The sequence below is a fragment of the Numenius arquata genome, chromosome 8 (genome assembly GCF_964106895.1).
Source record: "Numenius arquata chromosome 8, bNumArq3.hap1.1, whole genome shotgun sequence".
In the NCBI taxonomy this organism is placed as follows: Eukaryota; Metazoa; Chordata; class Aves; order Charadriiformes; family Scolopacidae; genus Numenius; species Numenius arquata.
Window position 1 is genome coordinate 23,500,879 of NC_133583.1, and position 22,216 is coordinate 23,523,094.

Consider the following 22,216-nt stretch of genomic DNA (forward strand, 5'->3'; position numbering starts at 1 on the left):
CACAACAGAACAGAAGATACTTGCTGGTGTTGACACTCGTGTGTGAGGCAATCCCCAGGAGCAAGCCCTGGCCATTCCCTAGGATCACCGATTCCAGGGTCAGTTTAACTCTTCGGAAGAGACATCAATCTGAAATCCATCTTCTCTCCTGCAAGGGGCCCCTGGAGAGGAGGAGGACGGGCAGTCCCGTGCCTGCCCCCATGGGTGCAGAGTCACAGAATACGTCTGGGTTCCCCCCAGCCCCCACGCACCCACCCAATGCCCCAGAGCTGAACTGCACAGACCCCCCGCAGGGCCAAAACCCAGTGATGGTTCTGGGTTTGACACCAGTGCGCCCAGTCAGGCGACCAGGGAGCTCTGGGACCTGTAAGATGTCCCCCACGCTCCTCCCACCAGCTGAAGGCTCGTCCTCCTCCCACCCAGCGCAGGCTCTGCCCCTGGGGACAGGTTTTGGCAATGGCAGGGGTTTAACAGGCCATGAAGAGAAGGGGTGCCCCAGGCCACCTACACACCCGTCACCGCGAGCCCAACTTCTTCACCATAATTTCTGGGAAAAGCAAATGCAGCACCTTACATTTGGCCAACGAACTAGTTAATTTGCTGCTTTGACATCCCACTTCCAGTGACGCTGGTGGGGAGGGGTCGGCACTCTGGGGCTGCCCAGGGGAACGCTGTGCTGGTGTTGGTACCACCGAGGAAAGGAGTGGAGTCATCACGCTCACGGGATGTAGCGCATCAGTGAAATCTCCCCAGTACATTTATTTCTGTTGATCCAGGGACCAGGTTGTGCTGAAAAGCAAAACGTCCTCTGCTGCTGGGAAAGGGGGCAACTGGTGCCTCCAGCCTCCACCAGAACAGGAGGATGGACAGTATCTCCAGAAGAGACAAGCTCTAATGTGGGGCGGTAACACAGCACCCGTGCAGGGCAGGAGGGGACATGATCCCACCAGCTGAGGAGCGGGACCCCCGACAGCTGCTGTGCCAGCAGCACACCTGCCCTGCTCTGGCCAGTTCCAGCTGGGGAGAGGAAGACGACTAATTGCCAAACGGCATCTCCCGGGAGCGTGGGGCTGAGCCACCACCACTCCCCAGGACACCAGGAGAGCAAAGGGCTCAGGGCAATGGAAGAGAGGAACACTGGGACACAGACAGCAGACAAGGGGCCTGTCCAGACAACAGCTCTCCTGATATTAACCAAAGAACGCATTTCTACCTTCTCATGTCGTGTCCGTACGACCCATGATGTGGAGAAACCTCCTGCATGGCGGAACCATTTACTCCCACTGCGAGGAGCTGAGATCCAGGCAACGTCCATCACCTTATACCTCAAACCCCGCGAGCACCCGGGGCTGGTCTTTTTCTTCTTTAAACAATGACCCCTGTTATTTCTGTCGCATCTGCCCCTGATGAACCCCCTTCGCAATTAAAGGTGGAGGGCTGAAGTAGCGGCACAGAATCGAAAGGAGGAAGCGTCGTTCCCATCAGGTGCGGCTCTCCCCAGCAGCGTGTAAGGGCTGTGCCCTCCCTCCTCCGCCTTTGGGGAGGACACCACGTACTCTGCTCACTCAGTCACTTCATTCGGGCATAGGAAAACTTTTATTTACAACAGGTTAATTAAAAAAATATTTGACAAAAAAGGCATACAGTATTTTATACTAAAAGAATAAAGATTTTTATTAAGCACTGTAAGTTGCATTCAATAGCCTTCAAATACACCACACCACAATCCATCTACAACCGACCAAACCCAACAGTAGTTCATTCTTGCACAATCCATGAGTTGGGGCAGAACTCCCTTCAACTTACATTAAGATACCTACTTAGCTCTTGCGGGCAGGGAATGGGGAATTACACCTCATTTCTGATCACTAATGTGTGATGAAGAGCATCAGGAGAATTATATGAAAACGAATATAAAGAAATGATTCTGATTTTGAAGTACATTAAGTTTGGAAACACTAACAAAAACATCAAAATGATACAGGTATATTTGCTTATACTAAATTCTTGATGGGAAAGTTCTCAAGAACAAGCCATTTGTTTCCTGCTACAGAAGGGGGGTACTTTTTTTTTTTTTGAAGATCAAAGCTTTTTTTTTTTTTGTTTTTCACAGAATTTCATATTTGCTAATATGAAGGCATAAAACAGCAACAGAGAACAATAATGCATACAGCAATGAGTACACCAGGGTAACGTTGATATTCAAAACGGCTAGATAATTTTTTTTTTTAAGTTTTAGAATAAATGCAACAGAGGTCAATAATCACAAAATTTTAAGGTTAGAGCAAGATCAGTCAATGACTAAACATAGTTAACATCTTTTATAGGACTATTACTGATTATTAGCTTTTTGTTTTGCAAATGGGCACAGTACTTGTAAGAATGGAAGAAAGAGGACAATAACATGCATAATATTAACTACACACTTTAAAAATTATGAACCATGCAGAAGTTTAGCTCAAATAGTAGTACTAATGGTCTACGTCTGATTCAAAACCACATAGTTCATTGATCACGGATGCATGGTATTAGTCACAAAAAGTTTCAGAACACATTGTGTTTATTTTGAAAGGTCATTTGCATCTTCTACGATTTCAAGTTTATCTCCATTTAACTTGCTTGTAAAGTATGTATGATGTATATTTAAAATCAGCAGAACTGCAATATTACTCTATAATTTTTAGTTTCGATAGTTTGCACGTTTTAACACAAAAGAACCACATCAACGGTGATGAAATTTAAGAAAGAAAAAACTGTGGTTGTGCCTTTTTCCCCCCATAATCATGAAATCAAAGCCTTAAAGAAAGCTTTATTGTGACACAGTAATGCAAAATCAAATATAATGGCATACATATGGTGCCAAGTACTAAAAATTATATTTTAAGCTATATATACTTAAAGACTGCCAAAATTTGTTTTCTTTATATTTCAAAAAACAAAACTACAAGCTTTTGTCATAACCAGTTTAAACTTTATGTATATTTCATTTTAAGTGCGGGAGTCAAATGCTCTTCATTCTCTTTCTTTTTTGTTTTATTGTAGCATTTTGACTACAACTGGTTAAAACTAAAAATGTGTTGTTTAAATCTCTGACATCAAAGAGGGATCCGAATTTCCAAAGTCCTCATTTTTCTCTTACGGAAAGGAAAAAATGTACGTAACTGTAGGCTCTCTTTCTTTCCAGATATTCCTAATCCTGACCCTTCCCAACATCCTTCACCCTCTATAAAAAATAAGTTTACTCTTCTTTTTTTAAGACAGTGGCCTCAAGAGCATCATCTTTATGGCAAACACTGTCTGCATTTAGTGCATTTAAGTGAGGATTTGTATTGCACATTTTAGAGTCATTACTCAAGGCACTTTCAGACTGATTGGAAGCCCTGATGTCTCCTGTGTTCCCATTCATCTGGGAAGCTGGTTTTTCCTCATTCACAACTCCATTCTCAGCCAGGGATCCATCTGAAGACACAAGTGAGGATTTAGATTCCTCTGATTTTGACTTAAGTTCTTTGGCTACTTCTTCTGCTGAAGCAGCATAAGGAGGTTTGCCCTATTTTTTAAAAAAAGAAGAAAATTACTGAAGAACCAGCGCTTGATAGGGACAATCCGTTACGCAGACACTACGCAGGCAGCATGCAGCGCACAGAGGGATGACAAGCCAATGCCCAGAGGGACGTACGGCTGAAATAAGGGGTAGCACGGAAAATAAACAGCCCAGCACAGATGAGAAAGAGCGTTCAGTATTTCCAAGTGCCTTCCAGCCAAGCCTTCCAGTGCTCCTGCTGTAAAACGCCCTTCTCTAAGTTTCATGCTTCAGTTATTTCACAATGTTAAAAGCTACATAAAAGTCTGGAAACACCAAAACTGAGAATCAATATACAGCTTAACTCTGCTTCTTGGTTCATAGACATTATAATTTAATGATAGGGTTACATGTTATTCAAATACAAACCAAAACTTTTTTTCAGACAGTTTTTAAAGAAGTGCAAAAGTCCCATGCAATATTCTCTGGACTAGTCTACGGGCTTCTGGGATTAGGAAAGCGACTGCAGAGGAAAAGCACAGAGCAGAATCTGACAAGACTGAGAATAGCAGTAGAAAACAGATTTACGCGGCATTAGAATGTATATTTAGTTTTTAAGTATCTGCAACAATCAATCTTAGCATTCCAGAAACATAATAGGCCTTAACAACACAAAATCAGTAGGTTGGGTTGCTAAGAAGCAACGTTCTTATCTGTCCTGCTGTTAACAACATCGAGTACTAAGAAATGACTCGAGACTCAAACGTCTTATACCCCTCCAACAGCAGCCAACAGTTTCACACTGTAATAATCTTCATTTTGACAGACTAGAAACAGCACAGTTAGTACTCCTCTGAATTGCTGAAATTTTGCAGGTAAGAACTGTTCTCTAGCATCAGGACCACAAACCTCGTTAGCCAGAAAAATCACAAAAAATCCCACAGTAACATTGCACAGGTACTTGACTGGCATGTGAGGACAATCAGCATTTACCACGTGTGGACATGTACTTCTCTACAGGCTTTACTAAGTGCTAAGTTTTAAACACATGCTTTTGTTTCTTTCCAGATCAAGGGTGAAAGGTGGGTCTCATCTTGTGAAAAAATAGCCATGTCTTATGTTTGATAAATACAAATTGCTTGTTTCAGTCAGGTTCCCCGGCCTCATAACGGTTACCACTGAAGCCAGTGTGGGGAGAACCTCAGGTGGTGTCAATGGGCTGGTCTGGCCCCATTCCTGCATAGCCTCCTCCTGTAACACCCAGGGGAGCGGGCAGGGGAGTACTCTGTGCCCAGTCAACTGGTATCAACATCTACTGCTGGGCATTCACTTTCCCCAGTTCTCCCTGCCACACGCATTTTAATTCACCTTTTTTCTTTTCCCGTAAGAGGAACCTATACCAGAGTATAGTGACTGATGACCGTGAAATCCAACGAGCTCAGGACCACTCCACAGAAAATGCCACCCTTTATCTTTCTTTCCCTATCACAGGCACAATTGTAGACCAAGATCCTTGTGATCGCAAGCATTTACCATCCAATTTACATAAAAATATGAGTACCCAAACCTGCTGACTGTGAGGACTATCTGCCATCCACCTACAGGTATTATCTGAACCACTTTTACATATGGAAAACTGCAGTAAGCCCAGAATATTTGGGAGCTCTGTCTCGGAGCTTCCTTTATGTAATCGGCAAGGTACTCAGAAATTAGGTACTATAGAATTAACATAGTGGTTTCTTTTCTATTTGAAGTAGAAGATGTGAAGCTATAAATACATAGGTACATTTGTAGACATATATAATCTGTGGACACAGAAATTTAACAAGGAAGAGAAATATTTGAATTTTTACACCTAGAACATGGCAAGTTTTACTTGAAGAGTTTCTTCATTATCCACTGGAGAACACCCCTCCTCTTATCGCCCGATACCCGCCAACACCCCTCTACTCATGTCTCCATGACAAATTGCAGATCCATACGATATATATATTGTGAGTTTTCCTATTTAATACCCACTCATCTGTTACCACTGGGACTTGCAGCAACATTCCAAACTGCTCAGCAGCAAGAACAATGGAAAAGGGAGGAAAACATAACTCTGAAGCAACTGGCATTTAATACAAAACCAGGCTTCGTATATTGTCACAGCAAACGAAGCTGTGAGCTCCTGGGGGCAAAGACTGGGCTGTTATTTCCTAGAAGTCTAAATTGTTAGATTTGGAGCCAGGCAGCAGCAAAGATACTTCTACTGCTACTAATTTTTCTTCAGGAGGTTGGACCATGGTCCCAGAAAAGAAACTGGGAAAAGAGTGTTGGGGGGAACAGAACTGGCTAATTTGTTTCAGCTTTGTATTTCTCCCATTTTCCTAAATTTTCTTCTAATCCCAAGGCTGGTTTGAGCTGTGTAGGCACAGCTTTCATGCCAAAATACATTTTTCCATGTCTGTGTTTATAACCAAAGCTTGCTTGTAACCAAGATGCCACACTAGCCTGTCCCCCACCGCTGCTGTCAGCTCACGGCTTCCACACGCAGGCAAGAGCACTGTAAGAAACACTTTTTTAAAATCTTTTAAAGTTGTGCTTGTCAATACTGGCTGGTCTGGAAGTCCCTCCCACACCAGCCTGTAAACTAGAGCGGTTTGAAGTCAGGCACATGGCTTTATTACCTGAATTGCTCCCTGGCTTTTATAACCTCTCCCATAGTACCTTCCGCCTCTTCCAAAAGTTCTTATCACTGGAGTGGAAATAACTCCTCTAGGACGCCTGTAAGTTTTGAGGAAAAGGAAGAAAGAAAAATACATGTCAGCTTTGTTTAAACTACTTTAAATTTTATTTTGCTGGAAGATTGTTTTCCAGTTTTGCTGTCTAGTGACTAACATTTACATTTCTTTAAAGAAGCAATATGAGAAACTAATTCAGAACGATAAGGTTCTGCTGCTTCCAAGTGTATGAAACCTATCAACCCTTTTGTTTTCATAGCAATAAAATGACTATTTCTGTATTTCACTTCTAGAGAACAATAAATGAGTACTCTCAAGCTTTGCAGAAACATTTTTCAAGTGTCAAATTATCCTTACAGTGCTTTAAAAACAGAACTCAAAATACATTCACCTTAAAAAAATACGCTAGCAATTTGAACCATTTATAAGGCCATTTCTCCCATTTAATACCACTTCCCGTGTATAAACATGCCAGACAGATGAAATCAGATAAAAGAATGAAAGGCAAAATACAAAATTGCTTCAGTTTTGATGGGAGAAGACAAAATTATCTAAGAACCTGAGGGAAAAAGGGGGGCTTCAGTCACATCTGACATGTAGCAATTTATCAAGTTTGGAGGCTTTCAGATGGGGGCTTCCAACCAGGACACACCAGGTGGTGGCTTTTTGATTTAGTAACAGTTAGATCAGATCAAAACTAACTTTTACTCAGCTAAAACTACTTTAATGCCATCTACCACAGAAACTCATCATTATGTCAAGGACTACTTCTCACCTGAAAAAAAATCTGTTTTTTCCTCTGCTAGAAATACATGATTGTTGTACTTTTCCCCCAAATGCAACGCCTGGTACGGGAGGTCCCAGCATGGAGACTGTCCCCTCTAAAGCTGGCACACAGCAGCCAGGTGCTGTGCCCTGCCCAGTGTCTAACCCGTAATTGGGCTGCAATTGGCCAGATTGCCATTCTGGCAACAAAAGACAGCTGCAATTGAACTGGATCTCCTTTTCCATACACCTGACAATTACCACAGGGCAGTAAGGTCCCTGGGAGCGGTACAAATCCCACCTGAGCTTTTTTGGATGCTCCTTCCTCCGCTGCTGCTGTAAAAACTGTGTCACACTGAACCCACCCTGGAGAAATACTCGTCTGTGCCAGGCTCACCCTCAGTGCAAATTCCCACACTGAGCAGTAAGAAATTAAATACTGCAATTTAAAAAACAACAGCAAAGAATAACAAGAGGAAAGAGCTGTGTGTTATATTTGAGTTACTCTCACTGCATCCTTTCCAAAGATATTCACAGAGCTCACCTATCCCCATTTGTCAATTGGTTTACAAGGTGAAAATGCACCCTTTTCAGGGAGCCGAGTAAGATTTTTCCTACTCTGAAAATCACACTAAATATATTGATGGATCAAAGCCAATAAAAAGCAGCTGGTATAATTTTACACAATAAGAAGACCATCTGAGCTCAGTGTTGCAGAGACACGACACAACAGCGTAAACAAGCCTGACGCGATCCCCTCTGTTGAAACAGATAAAAAATGAAATAGCAGCATGCAGGACTAGATGATAAACTGCAGAGAATGTGCTGGGCAGTCTCCTAGCAGTCCTCTTTAGTATGAAACAGCATCTTCCAACAAGGAGCCCAATTGTTAAAATACCTGTCTTTAGACAGAACACTAACATGTTTTCTTCCTAGGTTTTATTTTTACTATCAATCGACACAACAAACAGATGAGCTGCCTGGGGTAGTTCTCCCCTGCAATTCTAGTATCTCTACATGTAATAAATTTAACCTCAGTTATGATTTGATGGAGACAGGAAGATTTGGCATGGACAGTTTTCCTGTCTTTCTGAGGTGACAACTTGCACCCAAACCTAACGGCCCAAAGATAGTACAGTATCTGATGTTTTCTTTCTGTCAGAGGTATCTCTTAACTCCAAAGTTGCTACTGGAGAATCTCAGAATGGTTTGGGTTGGAAGGGGCCTTAAAGACCATCCAGACCCACCCCCTGCCCTGGGCAGGGACACCTCCCACCAGACCAGGTTGCTCAAAGCCCCCTCCAACCTGGCCTTGAACCCCTCCAGGGATGGGGCAGCCACAGCTTCTCTGGGCAACCTGGGCCAGGCTCTCACCACCCTCACAGCAAAGAATTTCTCCCTGAAATCTCATCTCAATCCCCCCTCTTTCAGTTTCAAACCATTACCCCGTGTCGTAAAGGAGCAAAAAAACCCTTTCAGTGGGATGTGACCGCTTCCCAGGCAAGGAAGGCCCTCAATTTAAAATTTGCCAGTGTTAGTTCCTGGCTACTAGGTATTGCATAACTTGATGTATTCGCTTCTTCAGAAAATGGAGGAACTGCTATTCTGCGCAGGGAGTCGATGGTACGTGTCAATGTAAGCCAGATCCGGGCTTGAAGGTGTCTCCAGACCACCATACAGCAGTCTGACACTATAAACTACCCTGAGGTTCTCCACAAACAGTACCACCGCCAGTGCATTGAACTGAAGGAAGATAAGAAGCTCTGTACTAAGCCAAATTCCATTTTCCATGAGGATCCATGAACAGAATAACTTACAACCACACACTAACCTCACTTAAATGGTGAAAACTGCTATTTTGTCTATTGAAAGTGAAGAGTGAGATTAAAATACCCAAAGGAGCCCAGTGCCTCATCACAGCTGCTACTCCAAGGGAGCAGAGGTGTCCTACAGCCCACACGGTTACCCCACAGCTCTCTGAAGCATCTAAACCAGCACCAAATACTGATGTTTTGGCAACTGGATCTCATTCTAGAGAATGTTCCTACCGAGATTTGTTCCCCGTAAAGTGTCGGCTCTGCTCTTAAACCAACGCTGTTGGCCGATTCAAAATGCGCCTGGACACGTTCCTCTGCAACCTGTTCTAGGAGGACCTGCTTTGGCAGGGGGTTGGACTAGATGATGTCCAGAGGTCCCTTCCAACCCCGTATCATTCTGTGATTCTGAACTCTTGTCATCTTCCTTTCTGCTGTTCCTACCTCTCCCTGTCCTTACACCAGCAGCTCTCATGTCCCCCCCTGCTCCTTTCTCGCAGGGCTTCAGAGCCAGCCATGTCCTCACAGCCGTGTCCACAAGCCCCTGCCACCTCTACTACTGCGCTTTATCCTGCACGTTTGATTTAATTAAGGGATAGAGAGGAATTTGTGCAGTTCAGACTTCTTCCTTCAGACTGCTGCCTGGCTCAAGATGGCACAAATATACCTATTTTACTCCATTCCTTTAATATTGGTAAAAAACAGACATAATATATTACTTTGGGATTGTCTCCTCTAACAGATACAATCTTGATTAGAGGCACAGAACAATTAAGCCTATGGAAAAAATATGATCTTAAAAGTAAAGGACTAGATATTCTTACAACAAATTTTTTCTTTTTCAGAAAATTGTGCACCTGTAATTTCAGCTGTAGTGAAATGAAGTAGAAGAGTTGAAGAAATTAAGATTCTTTTAAGCACATCTCCCATCATGACTGTAGCAGAGAACTATTAAAACCTAGAAATGTCCTTCAGGTGTTTTATGCTTAACAGAAGAATTACATAATGAAGTTATTAAAATTTTTATCATACTTCTTAATAAATGTTCTACCATGAGAAAAGAAGTAATTGAGTGCTGTGATAGTTTTGGTATTTATTGATTTCATGTAAGAGAAAGCCCCCAGGTCATTTCCTCATGCAAAACAATCCAGTGTGTGCATCTGTTTATATATATCAGATTCAGAGTATGAATTTTATTTGCACATAAAAATGCTTACACTCATCTGAATAGCTGGTTAAAAAGATCTTAAAAGGCCTTTCTTGAATACTCAGTGGGTATAATTTACCAAATGTGTCCTCAAACGTGTCGTACGTAGTTTCTAATGCCTCAAACTTTTCCCTATTTTACTTTTCCCCCCAGTCATTAAATTCCATATAAAAAGCATGTTCCAGAAGCCGGCACTTACCCTCTAGCTGGTCCTCCCACAGAAACGACTTGCAGAGGGAATGGCCCTCTACCCCCTCGTCCACGTCTGCTTCCAGCCCAATGGCCGACTACAGTGCCGGCAATTTCAAGTTTCCCTCCCTGAGAAGGAATAGGTTGGACTCCTGCACATAAAAGCAAAACCAAACCTTGATCTTTACAATCATCACATTAAAGTTACCAAAGAACAGAAAACTGCTTTGCCCAGATTTTATCACATATACAGTTTCCTCTATTGATACTGGGAGATTATTTCTCGTTTCGTGGTCTTTCAGAAGTATTGTAACTCCAAGAGTCTTTCTTCCCCCCCCTTTTTAAATATAGGTATGAACTTTGAAAGGAAAAATGATCTTACATGAGTACTTCAGTTTCTAATTAGAAAAAAACTTTAGATAAGCATATTAAGAAACTGAAGTGGAATTTTACAAGCTACCTGAAGATTATGTTTTTCCTGCATTCCTAATGAAGAAGAGATTCTTGCAGGTTTAAAGGCACTTTTTAGTGAACACCAAATATCAGCATGAGACACAGATTACAATTGCTATAAACAACTTACTAGGAAGAATTATCTGTACCAAGTAAGCAGCTAAAATTGCAATTGTCTAGAATACAAATGTATTTTCTATGCAAGTTGCTCCTATCTTTACTTTATACCTGTGTTTTGCCCTTAAAAATCAACACTGGGGCATAACATGTATTTCAAGAAATCTAGGTAAGTGCAACTGAGCCAGATGTTACTGTTAAGACCATCAGCACTTGAAAGGGTTACAAAACACAGCATTTATGCAGCCGCCATTAGTCTTAAACGTTAATACAGTAGGACCTTAATCACTTGATTAAGTTCAAAAAGGTTCACACTTCCCTGTACAAGTCTTTCAGCTTCAATGCAGACTGTTTACAGGGGCAAAGTTATTCACACAAGGAAGCATTAGAGGCGTGTTCGCTTTTAGGATAAAAGCTCAGAGGCCAGAGAGAATGGCTAAATATATGGAAAAAATTTACCCTAAATGGGGAATTGGAATTAACAGGTTGTGCCACCTCGTACAGGAGATGAGCAATGGGCACATGGGTGGGTAAGCAAACCTCACGCCTGTGTCCACACTGACATTGATGCCAGTGAAGAACGGGTGGGCAGTAACACTGAAGTCAGTCATTGCTACGTGGGGTTGCTTTTGCAGAAAGCTCAACAGCCCCCAAACTTCAGAAAATAACTTGTTAATACGTTCAAGCAAAGTTCATCCGATTAGAGATTCCACCCTGGTTAGGTCTGACGGCTACCCTGTGTGGGGAGGAGGGTTTCTAGGCGTGAGGGGCTGGCGGCGGGGCCTGGGACGAGCAGAGCAGAGAGGCCCGGGCAGGCTGGAGAGAGGAGAGCCAAGAGTTAGGGAGAAAGGGAGACCGCAGTCAGTAGGAAAGCCTCAGACCAAACCATACAGTGAAGGAAGCTGTTGCCAGAAGCTCTAAGAAAACGGTTTTGGGTATAATTACCGCCCTGAAACTTGCTAGTCCTGTTGCTGTCATTGCCAGAGAAGGCTCCGGAGTGTCCTGCCGCTGCCGCCACCCGGAAGGCCCGGTAAGCGCCTGTGGCTACCGTTTCCCCATAAGGGCCTCCGAAGCCATAGACTCCTGTTAGACCCAGGGTAAAGAAAGACAGGGGAAAAGCTGTGAGGGGGCCAGGCATCTGGGAAGGCCCCTAGCAGAGGCCTGCTGCCTCCTTCCACCCTTCCGGAGCCGGCAGGGAGGGCTGCGCTCCTCCAGGCGATGCTGCCCGGGAGCAAGGGCTGCCGCCAAGGAAGCCCTGGCCAAAGATGTCCTGCCACCTCAGCGAGCACCGCGTCCCTTATCCAATTAGCAGGCTTTTAACCCGGGTTTGGAACCGGCATCCCGACTTCTATGGCATAACGAGCACTGAAAGGCTGGTGATATTTTTGCAGCAATGAGCTCTGTTGGCTACAGTTGTGGCACCCGAAGAATGTCTTACTGCCAATGTCCAGTATCATCAACACACCCACAGGCCTTGGTACCGGAGAGATTCAGAGAGAGGGAGCAACTCCAGAGACAGCCTGGAGCGGTTGTATCACTATTTACACTCAAGGGTGCCAATGGTTAAATGACTGTAGCAAAAAACAAGAGGGGTGGGGAGGAGGAAAGGTTGTCTTCAACCCTAACAGTTAAACCGTGTCCATTAATTTAGGCATTCTTAATATTTATAAACATTTTGAAGCAATGTACAGTGCAAATAAGAGCCTTTTCGTATCATCCAGTGTTGAACCCTTCCTTTTTTTCTCCTTCCTTTTTCATACAATAGCAGTAAAAATATTTTGATCTGGCACAGTTACTAAAAACTCTGGTGGAAATACACAGCACATTCCATATTGCTAGGCTATAGCTAATATAATTAACAACAAAATACAGAGATTGGCACTTGCCAGCCACTTGCTTGTGTGTATTTTTAATATGAAGTCGAACAAGCAAATCAGTTCATGGTTCTGGGAATGTGAAAGACAAGGTAATGGCTTCACCCCAAGGTGTTTTGCGCCGCTGCCCCATCACTTACCAGCAAAGCCTCTCCCCCTGCCCTGAGGTGGTGGGACTGGCCCAAAGTGTCGAGGATACATAGAAGGTGGATAGAAAGGCATGGCAGGTGGAGGTGGGAAAGGGAGAGGATGGTTCTGCCTGGAGAAATTTAATCCTTCTAGGATGCTCTGACGCATCTTTTCAACCTTGGCTGCCTGCTCAGCCTATGAATAAAGAGAAGGTCACAAAGAGATGTTAAAATTCTGACTGCAGTTGTATAAAGCTACATTTACACAACAGATTCAAAGAAAGCAAAATATAGAAGAGTAGACAACTACTGCAAACAACTTCCATAAAGCTAGCTAGAAAATGACAATAATCTGTCTTGCATACCTGCCAGTAGTTCAAGGATATTCCAATTGTTCACTGGAAAATCTTTACATATCAGTAGAGAGATGGGAGTCTAAATACTGAGACAGTTTAGAAGTCGGTAACACAGAAACAGTTCACAAGTTAAAAAGGGTTTTCCAGAAAGGAACTGGGAAACCTCTGTGTACAGTCTCCTGAACACTTAATGCAGCCCTTTACTTTAAACAGAGTAATTATCATAAACCTGGACTGCAAATCGGAATCTATGTAAACAGGCTAAAGCATGGCTGGAGGCTACAAGCCTGAGAGGGACTACAGCCATCATCAATATTTAATGTCATCTGTTTCCCTCAAGTCAGAAATAAGGTGATGTGAGCTGTTTTGTTCATACCTCCCCAAAAGTTAAAATAAAGTAATTTCGGTCATCCAGTAAACTGATGATTTTCATCAATTTCCTGGGGTTTTTTTAAGTTAGTTAGTAACTTTGCATGATTTGGATACAACAAAAAACCTATTCATTTGTATTTTAAGATGATTGTAGGAGATGTGAAAAGATTTTGAACTTAAGGACCCCAAGAATGAGTTCACAGTCTAAAATAAAATAGAAATCACAAATGTTCCTTCACTGTAAAACCACTGCAGCCTAGTCCTTTGTGACAGTCTTGCTAGCTTGACCCAAAAAAGACACTATTTGCACAAATGAGGCGAGAGTTTTCAACTCAGTCATTCATTACATCACAATTGTGTTCAAGTTTCAGTTTCCAAAGAGAAAAAAAATGAAATTAAAATTTACGCCAGTTTACTTTTTCCAAATCTACCAAAATTCTGTCTCTACCATCAACAAGAGACAGGAGAGTAAATAGAGCTGAAAAATACCTATTTGCCATTCATGTCGCATTTCCCTTTTAAAAGTAGGGAGATGGTATTTGAAATGAACGACCGATAAACCCACCACACCTCACGCTTCTGAAAATCTGGCACACTTGATACTGTGTCACACTTGTGAAACCACACACCTGACCATCACAGAGGTCAATGAGCGGAACTTTCTCCCGGCTTGCTTTGATGAGCTTGGTCTGGAATAATTTTCCATCAAAATACATCCAGGGACAGCAGTGCTCCCACGGAATTGGCTGCCCGCAAGCGTCGTTTGCGAAAAGTGCCATATCGACACCACTCATAAATAGAGCAGACAGCTGAATTCCTCGTGGATCGAGATTCTCAATCTGTTTAAAAAAATAATTGTAAATTTAGTAAGATAATAATGAGATGTAATTCAGAGTTATTCCAATAGTTACATTATTTTCAAAACTCTTGGAAACAGAACAATTTTAAAAGGCCGTCCAGACTTTGCACACCTAATGGCCAGTTTGACTAGAAGAATGCACCAGAATCTATCGCCTGTGTGTGCAAAACTGCAATGCCCAGGAAGGCTGTTCCCATCCATCCACTCTAGAGGTGAGAGATAAAACCAAAAAGCTATTTTTCTCAACAACAAAGCACAGGAAATTGTCTAATACTTTAATGTTTTAACTCAATTCGTTATGAAGAACTTAGTAGAAAGTTTAAATAAAATACTCATCTTTAGTTTGTGGCATGTGATGCCTAAAACATACAAGATGCATACTGTAACTGTATTAAGATCATTAATAAATATGCAGTACAGAGTTTTCCAAACAGTGCTAAAGCATGTTATAGCAAGGAAATGCTTTAAAGACACAGGAAATTAGCAGTAGAGAAGTCCATTAAAAAATTTATTTCAAATAATCTCGTGCTTCCGAGATATTTTGTAGAAAGTTGCAGGACTGAGCTCAATATTAGCATTCGTTTTTCCTTCCCACATACCACATTTCCCTTCCAACTCCTTTATAATGGATTTGCTATTAGCTTGATCCAAGATTTTGCTGTTAGAATGCAGCTCTTATTAACGAAGCAGTGTTTATGCATACAACAGCTTTATTTAGGATGCAGGATAGATATACAAAGTTAGAGTTAAATAGTGAATAATAGCTGGTGGTGGAAGCAAAAGGATTTGCTTGCAGCAAATATATTTTTAGCTCTGGCATAAGAAAATATCACTACTAGTGTTCTCCAAAAGACTTCTGAAAATATCAGCCCTTTCTTGGGAACATTTTCAAGACCTTGGTATTAAATTTGAAAATTAAACTATATTACCTTCCTTATGCATAAGCAACGTTTAAGATCCAAAAGACTGTGCAGATGGTTTTGCAGATACACAGCTGGGTTCAAACTCAGCTGCTCTTTCTGTCGGACTTCAACAAAACAGAGAAGCCGCTGCTTCATATGAAGACGTTGCATGAACGTTGCATGAAATACTGCATCTTTCAGTTAACCAACATACATTATGGAAGCGAGCCATATTACTCCTCATGTGATTTAAAAATAAAACTAGGAGAACAATTTCTACTAAAGAAAAACTATTGTATGCTGTTTATTGCTTGCCTTGTCTCTGCCTTTCATTTTGTGTTGGAATGGAAAAAACATTTTCTCTGGGAATTCCTTTCTTAGATCTCTAAGACCAGCAACTGTCACAGTGGGGTCTCCCTCCTCTTTGCATCAAATCTTGACAGAGGCAAGACTTTGATAACTCTTATAGATATCTTTGCCAAAATCTCTCCCCTAGATCTTATTTGTTTATTGTGTTGTTTTGAAAGTGGACACTACAGACTAAGTGGCTGATACCCTGCTGTTGACACGTTCAGCCTTGCCTACAAAACTGTCATTTGAATTCCCACCGACACCCACAGATACAATGACCCAGCTCCAGGAGAGTTCAGGGTACATGCCTTGAGCCAAGCTCTCGTGGTTCTCATCAGACTTTAGAAGGCTCTCCCCGCTATACTCTGCGAGTTCAATGTTTGTCACCTCACATCAGCTACACACATTTTGAACACACAGGATAACTCATTGTCAGTTCATTCCTTTGTCAGAGCTTGGCCACATGCTTCGCTGAAGACAAAGAACTGCTCTTCATAGAACGCAGACAACTTTGGACCAGAATCTCCGGGGTGCTCAAGCAACCTAGGGCTTCCAACACGAACATCTAGTAAACACCTTGAAAGGGAGTTCCAGCAAACACCTGAATGAATCTTCAGAGAGACAGAATCTACATTTAAGCTGCTTTTAATGAATTAGCCACAATGAGGAGTACTCAAAAATGCTGTTCTCAAGGAGCCTAATACACTCATAATCCATGTCAGCAGCAATCCAGTTGCAAGCACTGAAGCAAACAAGGAGTCTTGCAGGAACTCATCAGGTGTTCATAGAGCTGTCTGCGCCCTGTGTTTCTTCACATCTTTTTCAGCAATGAAGGAAATGCCAAATAAATGTCTTCCTGTTGGAATTTATTTATTTATTATTTTTTGCTGTTGGCATTCATTCTTTGAATGGAGGATTTGATTTTCTGCTAACTCTGCCATTACAGTTGCTAACATGTGAATTCTCTACTTGCTGTGTGGTAAGTTCAAGTAGATCCTGAAGTGGATTCAGTTGTTTTCTTCCCCTTACATTTATTAGTACTCCTGTGGCCAAGTGCTGGGTTTCCAGGAGCAGATTGATTTGGTTTACAGATTGAGACTGAGAAGTCCTTGCCCGGGTGCTACAGGTGGGAATGCAACCCAGATTCTGCTCGTCACCCATGGAAGAGAAACAGCCACTTGCTGGCTTTGAGAATGCTCTTGCAGACTTGATACCAGTGGCAAAATACTCCTCAGAAAAGCCTAACAGCTGAAATTTGTGTGAGCTTAATTACTGGTTCTTCTGAAAAGAGTCACGCTAGGATTGCTGTGCCCTCTGCAGTGTGTACCTGTGAACATGAACGAACTCGGGGAACAAGCACCACCTTCTCCTCACTGCTTTAGCCAAGGACAGCGCATGTCCAGGCACTGCTGGGAGCAGAACTGGTCACCAGTAGTGCCTTCCTGAGCCCTGCAGTACCCGAAAGACCATCTGAAATGACTTCTTCAATGAGAGGGCGCGTGACGAAGAGGTGAGCAGCATCTCACTCCCTTTGCTATGTGGATGATCAATGCAGACAGGAGAGAAGATGGACGATCCCTTCCAGTTGTGCATTCCCCATCCATCCTAATACCTCCCACAGCTCCCAGCTATCAAATACACTATCAGGTTTAAGATACATTATGTAGGAGAAAGTATCTAAAATTATTTCCATTCAGAAAAATCTTTCTTTAAGAAAAAAAAATAGGACTGAATTCTACCATTTTATTCAGAGAATTTCTGAGTAGGTTCTGAGCAAATTTTGAAGAGGAAACAAGGTAAAAGCAAACGCAAGATCTCATTTATTTTAGCTCAAAGGCTAGAAGAGGAAATTTCACTGTGAACTTATGAAGGCTGAATGGGGAAATCCCCCCCGAGTAAGATGATGTGGCACAGAACGATAGGCATTCTCTATTTAAAATAAGGATACCACACTAAGCAACTCTATCAATCAGCAAGCAGTATTTACTTCATAAAATGCTCCTGTATTAGAAAAAAATTAGAAACTTTCAAGATCTTAACTTTGGAAATCCTCAAAATAGTTATTTCTACAATTCTGTGAGTATTAATAAACTGTTTTCCCTTTTTCTCTGCCACATTTTTCCATTCACAATTATGCAAGTCTCCCTCCATTTCTACACTTAGCTGCAAAAATCTTCTGAATGCTGAGTCATGAAAAAATACCCAGTTTAGCATTTAAAAACAGCCACACGAGGCATAAGTCTTCTTTCTTTTTCTTTTTTTTAATCTTTTCAATGAAAGCACATTTGTTTTAAACTTCCAAGAGACAATTACTTAAGAAATTGTGAGAAAAATCTCTGTAGTACAGAATATGCATAAGCTTTTATTTATCTATCCATTCAGTGAAACAGAACTGACTATCAATGTTTGCAACACTTTAAAATATGAATCTATTTTGCAAAGTATAGGTAATTATGCAAGGCTTTTAATGAGACAGGCACATACACATCACCCACTACAGCTAACAATATGGATCAGCTATAGGAATAAATCTCAAATTATGGAAGTTTTAGTTAAGGATTACCTTGAGTTCCTGAAGCTGGTCAGGTTCATAGAGCTTTGGAGACAACGCTTGAGCAAGGAAAGCATCAAGTTCCTGGCGACGAAGGATACGAACCCCCGGCCACTGTACCATGTACCTACAGGGGAAGCCCACAGTTATTCAGAATCTTCCTTTAACAGGTAAATCAAGTGGTATTTTATGGGATCAGAAATCACCAGAATGCAACAACAACAAAATCTTTTTTGTTGTCTAGACCTGAATAGTTAAAAAGGCAAAAACACTAAATAGATTTGAAGTTTGAATTTGTTTAAATTCATATGGAAGAGCTACTGGATGTGAATCGGTTGGGCAAACCCTGCTTCCTGTGACGAAGGGGAGGACAGGCTGCCAAAACACAATTTAAAACATAAGTGGGTTCTGATACACCTCGAAATAAAATAATATAAAGATTAATGGACTTTATGAAAAAGATAATGCTAAAAGGACCTTGTGAACGTGTTTTCCAGATAACACATTACTCAGAAATTATCTAGTCAGTGAATTTTATGCTCATCACATCTTAATGAACAAAAATTTCTATATGCCACGTCACAGGGGAGAAATATGTTGTTCAGATGAATGAGGAGCTCCATTTTAAGATAACATTTGGACTGGTTTTTGTACACCTACTATTCTATAATCACAGAATATTTTTGGTTGGATGGGACCTTTGAGATCATGGAGTCCAACCAACAACAAAAAAAAATTAAAAAAAAAATCGCAGAACACCAAACCGAAACCAAAACAAACACCCACAACCACACACCACACCCACCCACGAACAGACACAAACCAACAATCTCGGGCACTAGAGCATGCCCTGAAGTGCCATGTCTACACGTTTCTTAAATACCTCCAGGGATGGCGACTCCACCACCTCCCTGGGCAGGCTGTTCCAGTGCCTGATCACCCTCTCAGTAAAGTAATTCTTCCTGATATCTAATCTAAACCTCCCCTGCAGCAACTTCAGACCATTAAGGAGAAAAAGAAAGGAGTCTTAGTGCTCAAAAGGCAAGGACAATAGAACTGAAGTCAAATTTACATTTATCACTCTTAAAAATGGCATAAAACATTTCATGAGCAACATGCTAACCTTGAATTCTGCCAGATTTACAAGCTAGTTGCATTGAAATAATCACCCCTTTCCAAAAAGGGAAGCATCTCTCAACTCCTTAATTTTCAATGTCAAAATTAAACAACTAAGTATTTTGGACCTTGTGACTTTCTCTTTTAAAAGCTGAAGTATAGAGTTAATTCTTCAACTGTTGGTTATCACTATCTCAGCCAGACAAGAGGTTCTAGCCCAGGGAATCTCACACATCACAGGCAGAGAATCCTTCACAGAACTCAGCAGCCCGGGAAGCTGCTACACAGCTGCTCTCCAAAGAACTCTCTTTTGCTTTACAACTTCGCCAACACAGCCTCTGAGCCCCAAAATGTTATTTTTAGGAAGTTGAAGCCTAGAGTATAGTAAGAGTAAACTAATTCAAATGCTACAGTGGCCTCTTTGCAACACAATTTTTTTTTCCCTCCTCTCTACCAACTGAAGCAACACTAAATATACAGCGTGCTTTTAACAGTCACAGCAGCAACGTGCTAAAACCAAACCAACCCCCTTCTCGTGACATTGCAAATGCGAATTAACACTTTCTGTACTTATAGTTTAATACACAGTTAAATATGTCAGAGCGATTACCCAGTAAAACCTTTCCTCCTTCTGTTTTCCCTTGCGGTAAGACTGACCTTAGCACACAACAGAGCACCATAAGATGAGTGGGCACGTTAGTTGGATTGAGCATTGCTGGTGTATCTGATCTCATACAGGCCAAAAACGCCCTCATTCTTCGGTTCTTGTCCTCTACTGCTTTTCCCAGCCACAGCTTCTTCAGATTCGGACAGGTCCATTCCCTGAAGGCAAGTGCTTCCACCAGCTCAGGGGTCTGAGGGGATTTTCCTTTGTAAGCAGCCCATTCTTTAATTATCACTGGTGAAACTACAAAACGGCAACAGGTAAAAGAAAACATTCCCAGTTAAAAAGCAGCGTATATTTAAAACTTCGCATGCAAGAGATTTTGATCCAAAAAGCACCACTTTGAGATTGCGATTATGTTCTGGATTACATTGCCAAACAGTCAAATCCAACTCTGTATGGACCATCTTCCAGCTGTGATCACAAATGAAGTGCACGCGACCAAGTGGACACTAGGGATGTTGCATTAATATTTTAAAGTTAATATACAACATAAAGGAACTACATATATTCATCTAAAGCAAAGAGCATAATTTGAAAATGAAATTCCCCCCTAAAATATCTGCATCATTGATCAAAACCCTACAGTGATATAAGTAAAAATAGTACATAAATACAAATATATTCCATATGTGGTCTTTTAAGAACAATATGATCCCAGTGATTTAAAACTTGTAAGTATATTGATAAGTATAATACTTATACTTGTTCGTAGTTGTTCAACGACTGCAATGAAATGAGATCTCAAATATGGGTGGGTTTGGGGGATTTTTTTGCCTAAAAATTTTACAAAACATTACATAAACCTTTCAATTTACTGCACTGCTTTCTACTAAGAGGTCAGTTTTTCTGTGTCTGCTAAGCTCCCTTTCACCCACATCAAAACAAAGACTGTTCAAGTCTATATTGCTGCTAAGTCATCTCCCTTTTTTATGTTTGAAGGCAACCAGAAGTTTTTTTAAAAAATAAATAAAATTCAAGCCTGAGCAATGATACCTTTGGCCTTGGAATGACCCCAAGTGTGACACAGCTCAAAATCTGTTTGCACCCTTAGCTCCGAGCCCCATTACGCAGCATGGAAAGACTGGAGGAGCTCGTTAGCGAAGCCTCAGGTTACGGCCCGCAGAGACTCATGGCAGGAGCACAGACCTGCTCTTTCTGCTAGAAACCCTTCCATCCCAGGGAAAAAAGTACTCCTGGTGTCCTAGCTCCAAAGATTCCTTCAGCAATCCCACGTCAGCCTTACAAGTAATTTTATAGTCAGGGGCAGGCAAACCACGCTCAGGCTTTTTCAGAATAAAACTACTCTGCATTAAGGCTACATTTCGTAGAGCTTGGGGTAAGTTTTACAAAGATAACAGGCAGCAATGGAAATAAATATTCTGATATATTTAGTTGGTAGCTTCACTACAAAACCATGTTCTATTTTGGTTGCTATCAGCTTTTACATGGCACCAAGCTGTAAAAGCTGGGCTTGAGCAGCCAGCAGAACTGCACCGTTATTGTGCACAGCTTCTCACAACCGTGGTCACCACTTTTTTAGGCTTGGGACAGTAAACACGAACAAATAAAAGGCTGTGTTCATGTAGGCTTTCAGAGACTTACTGAATTGCTTTAGGTGGCAGAAGCAAGAGATACTTTTGGACCAAAGCTTCTTAGCTCTCAGCAAACTGAGGGGAAACCAAATGAGGCTACTGCACAGAACAGTTAATGTTAGCAGTAAAAAAAAAAACCCAAACTGGACAATTGACATAAGATAGTTGTGTTTTGGAGTTCTTTTTTTCTTTCCTTCAACCTCCTTTTGCCAGCGGAGGCAATATTCCTTGCTGCATTCAGTTTCTAGTTTGGATGCAGACACAAACTCCACGTGCACATGTCACTGAAGCACCCTCAGAGGACTACAACTCAGCTTCTACAACCCTTCCAACAACAGCAAGTGTTTCTTACACATAGATTTCACATAGGGGAAGATTTTATGTCTACGTTTTCTACCTGCAATCCTACTTTTCAATGTTCAAATTTGGTTCAAAGCTTTTCATCTGGGGATAACAACTTCCAGGAGCCCAAGAGATTGAGGCCATGGGAAGAGTACCTCAGTTTGCTCTCAAAACAGACCATCTTCAGCAACATGCCACCTGTAGAGGACACCTGAGATGCACCCTGGCTTCCAAATTTTGCCAAGTAATGGTTCTTATGGGAAAGGTAACCATGTTTCTTGCGGGAAAGGTAACCATGTTTCTTGCGGGAAAGGT

At 41.7% G+C, this 22,216-nt stretch overlaps 1 protein-coding gene across 5 annotated transcripts in view; it reads right to left on the bottom strand.

Moving 5' to 3' along the window:
* Window positions 1-1,658: 1,658 nt before the first annotated feature.
* Window positions 1,659-22,216, bottom strand: part of FAM120A (family with sequence similarity 120 member A) — a 53,783-nt gene continuing 33,225 nt past the window's right edge. For 2 of the 5 annotated variants that reach the window (XM_074152751.1, XM_074152752.1), the window contains exons 11-18: window positions 19,958-20,207; window positions 18,197-18,311; window positions 14,151-14,360; window positions 12,806-12,989; window positions 11,737-11,874; window positions 10,232-10,373; window positions 6,193-6,289; window positions 1,659-3,550 (exon numbers count right to left, since the gene is read on the bottom strand). In XM_074152751.1, the coding sequence (XP_074008852.1) occupies window positions 3,239-3,550; window positions 6,193-6,289; window positions 10,232-10,373; window positions 11,737-11,874; window positions 12,806-12,989; window positions 14,151-14,360; window positions 18,197-18,311; window positions 19,958-20,207 (1,448 nt within the window). In that variant the 3' untranslated portion in view covers window positions 1,659-3,238. Of the gene's footprint in view, window positions 3,551-6,192; window positions 6,290-10,231; window positions 10,374-11,736; window positions 11,911-12,805; window positions 12,990-14,150; window positions 14,361-18,196; window positions 18,312-19,957; window positions 20,208-22,216 lie in introns of all 5 variants that reach the window. The other 3 variants (XM_074152755.1, XM_074152753.1, XM_074152750.1) reach the window with 2 other exon arrangements.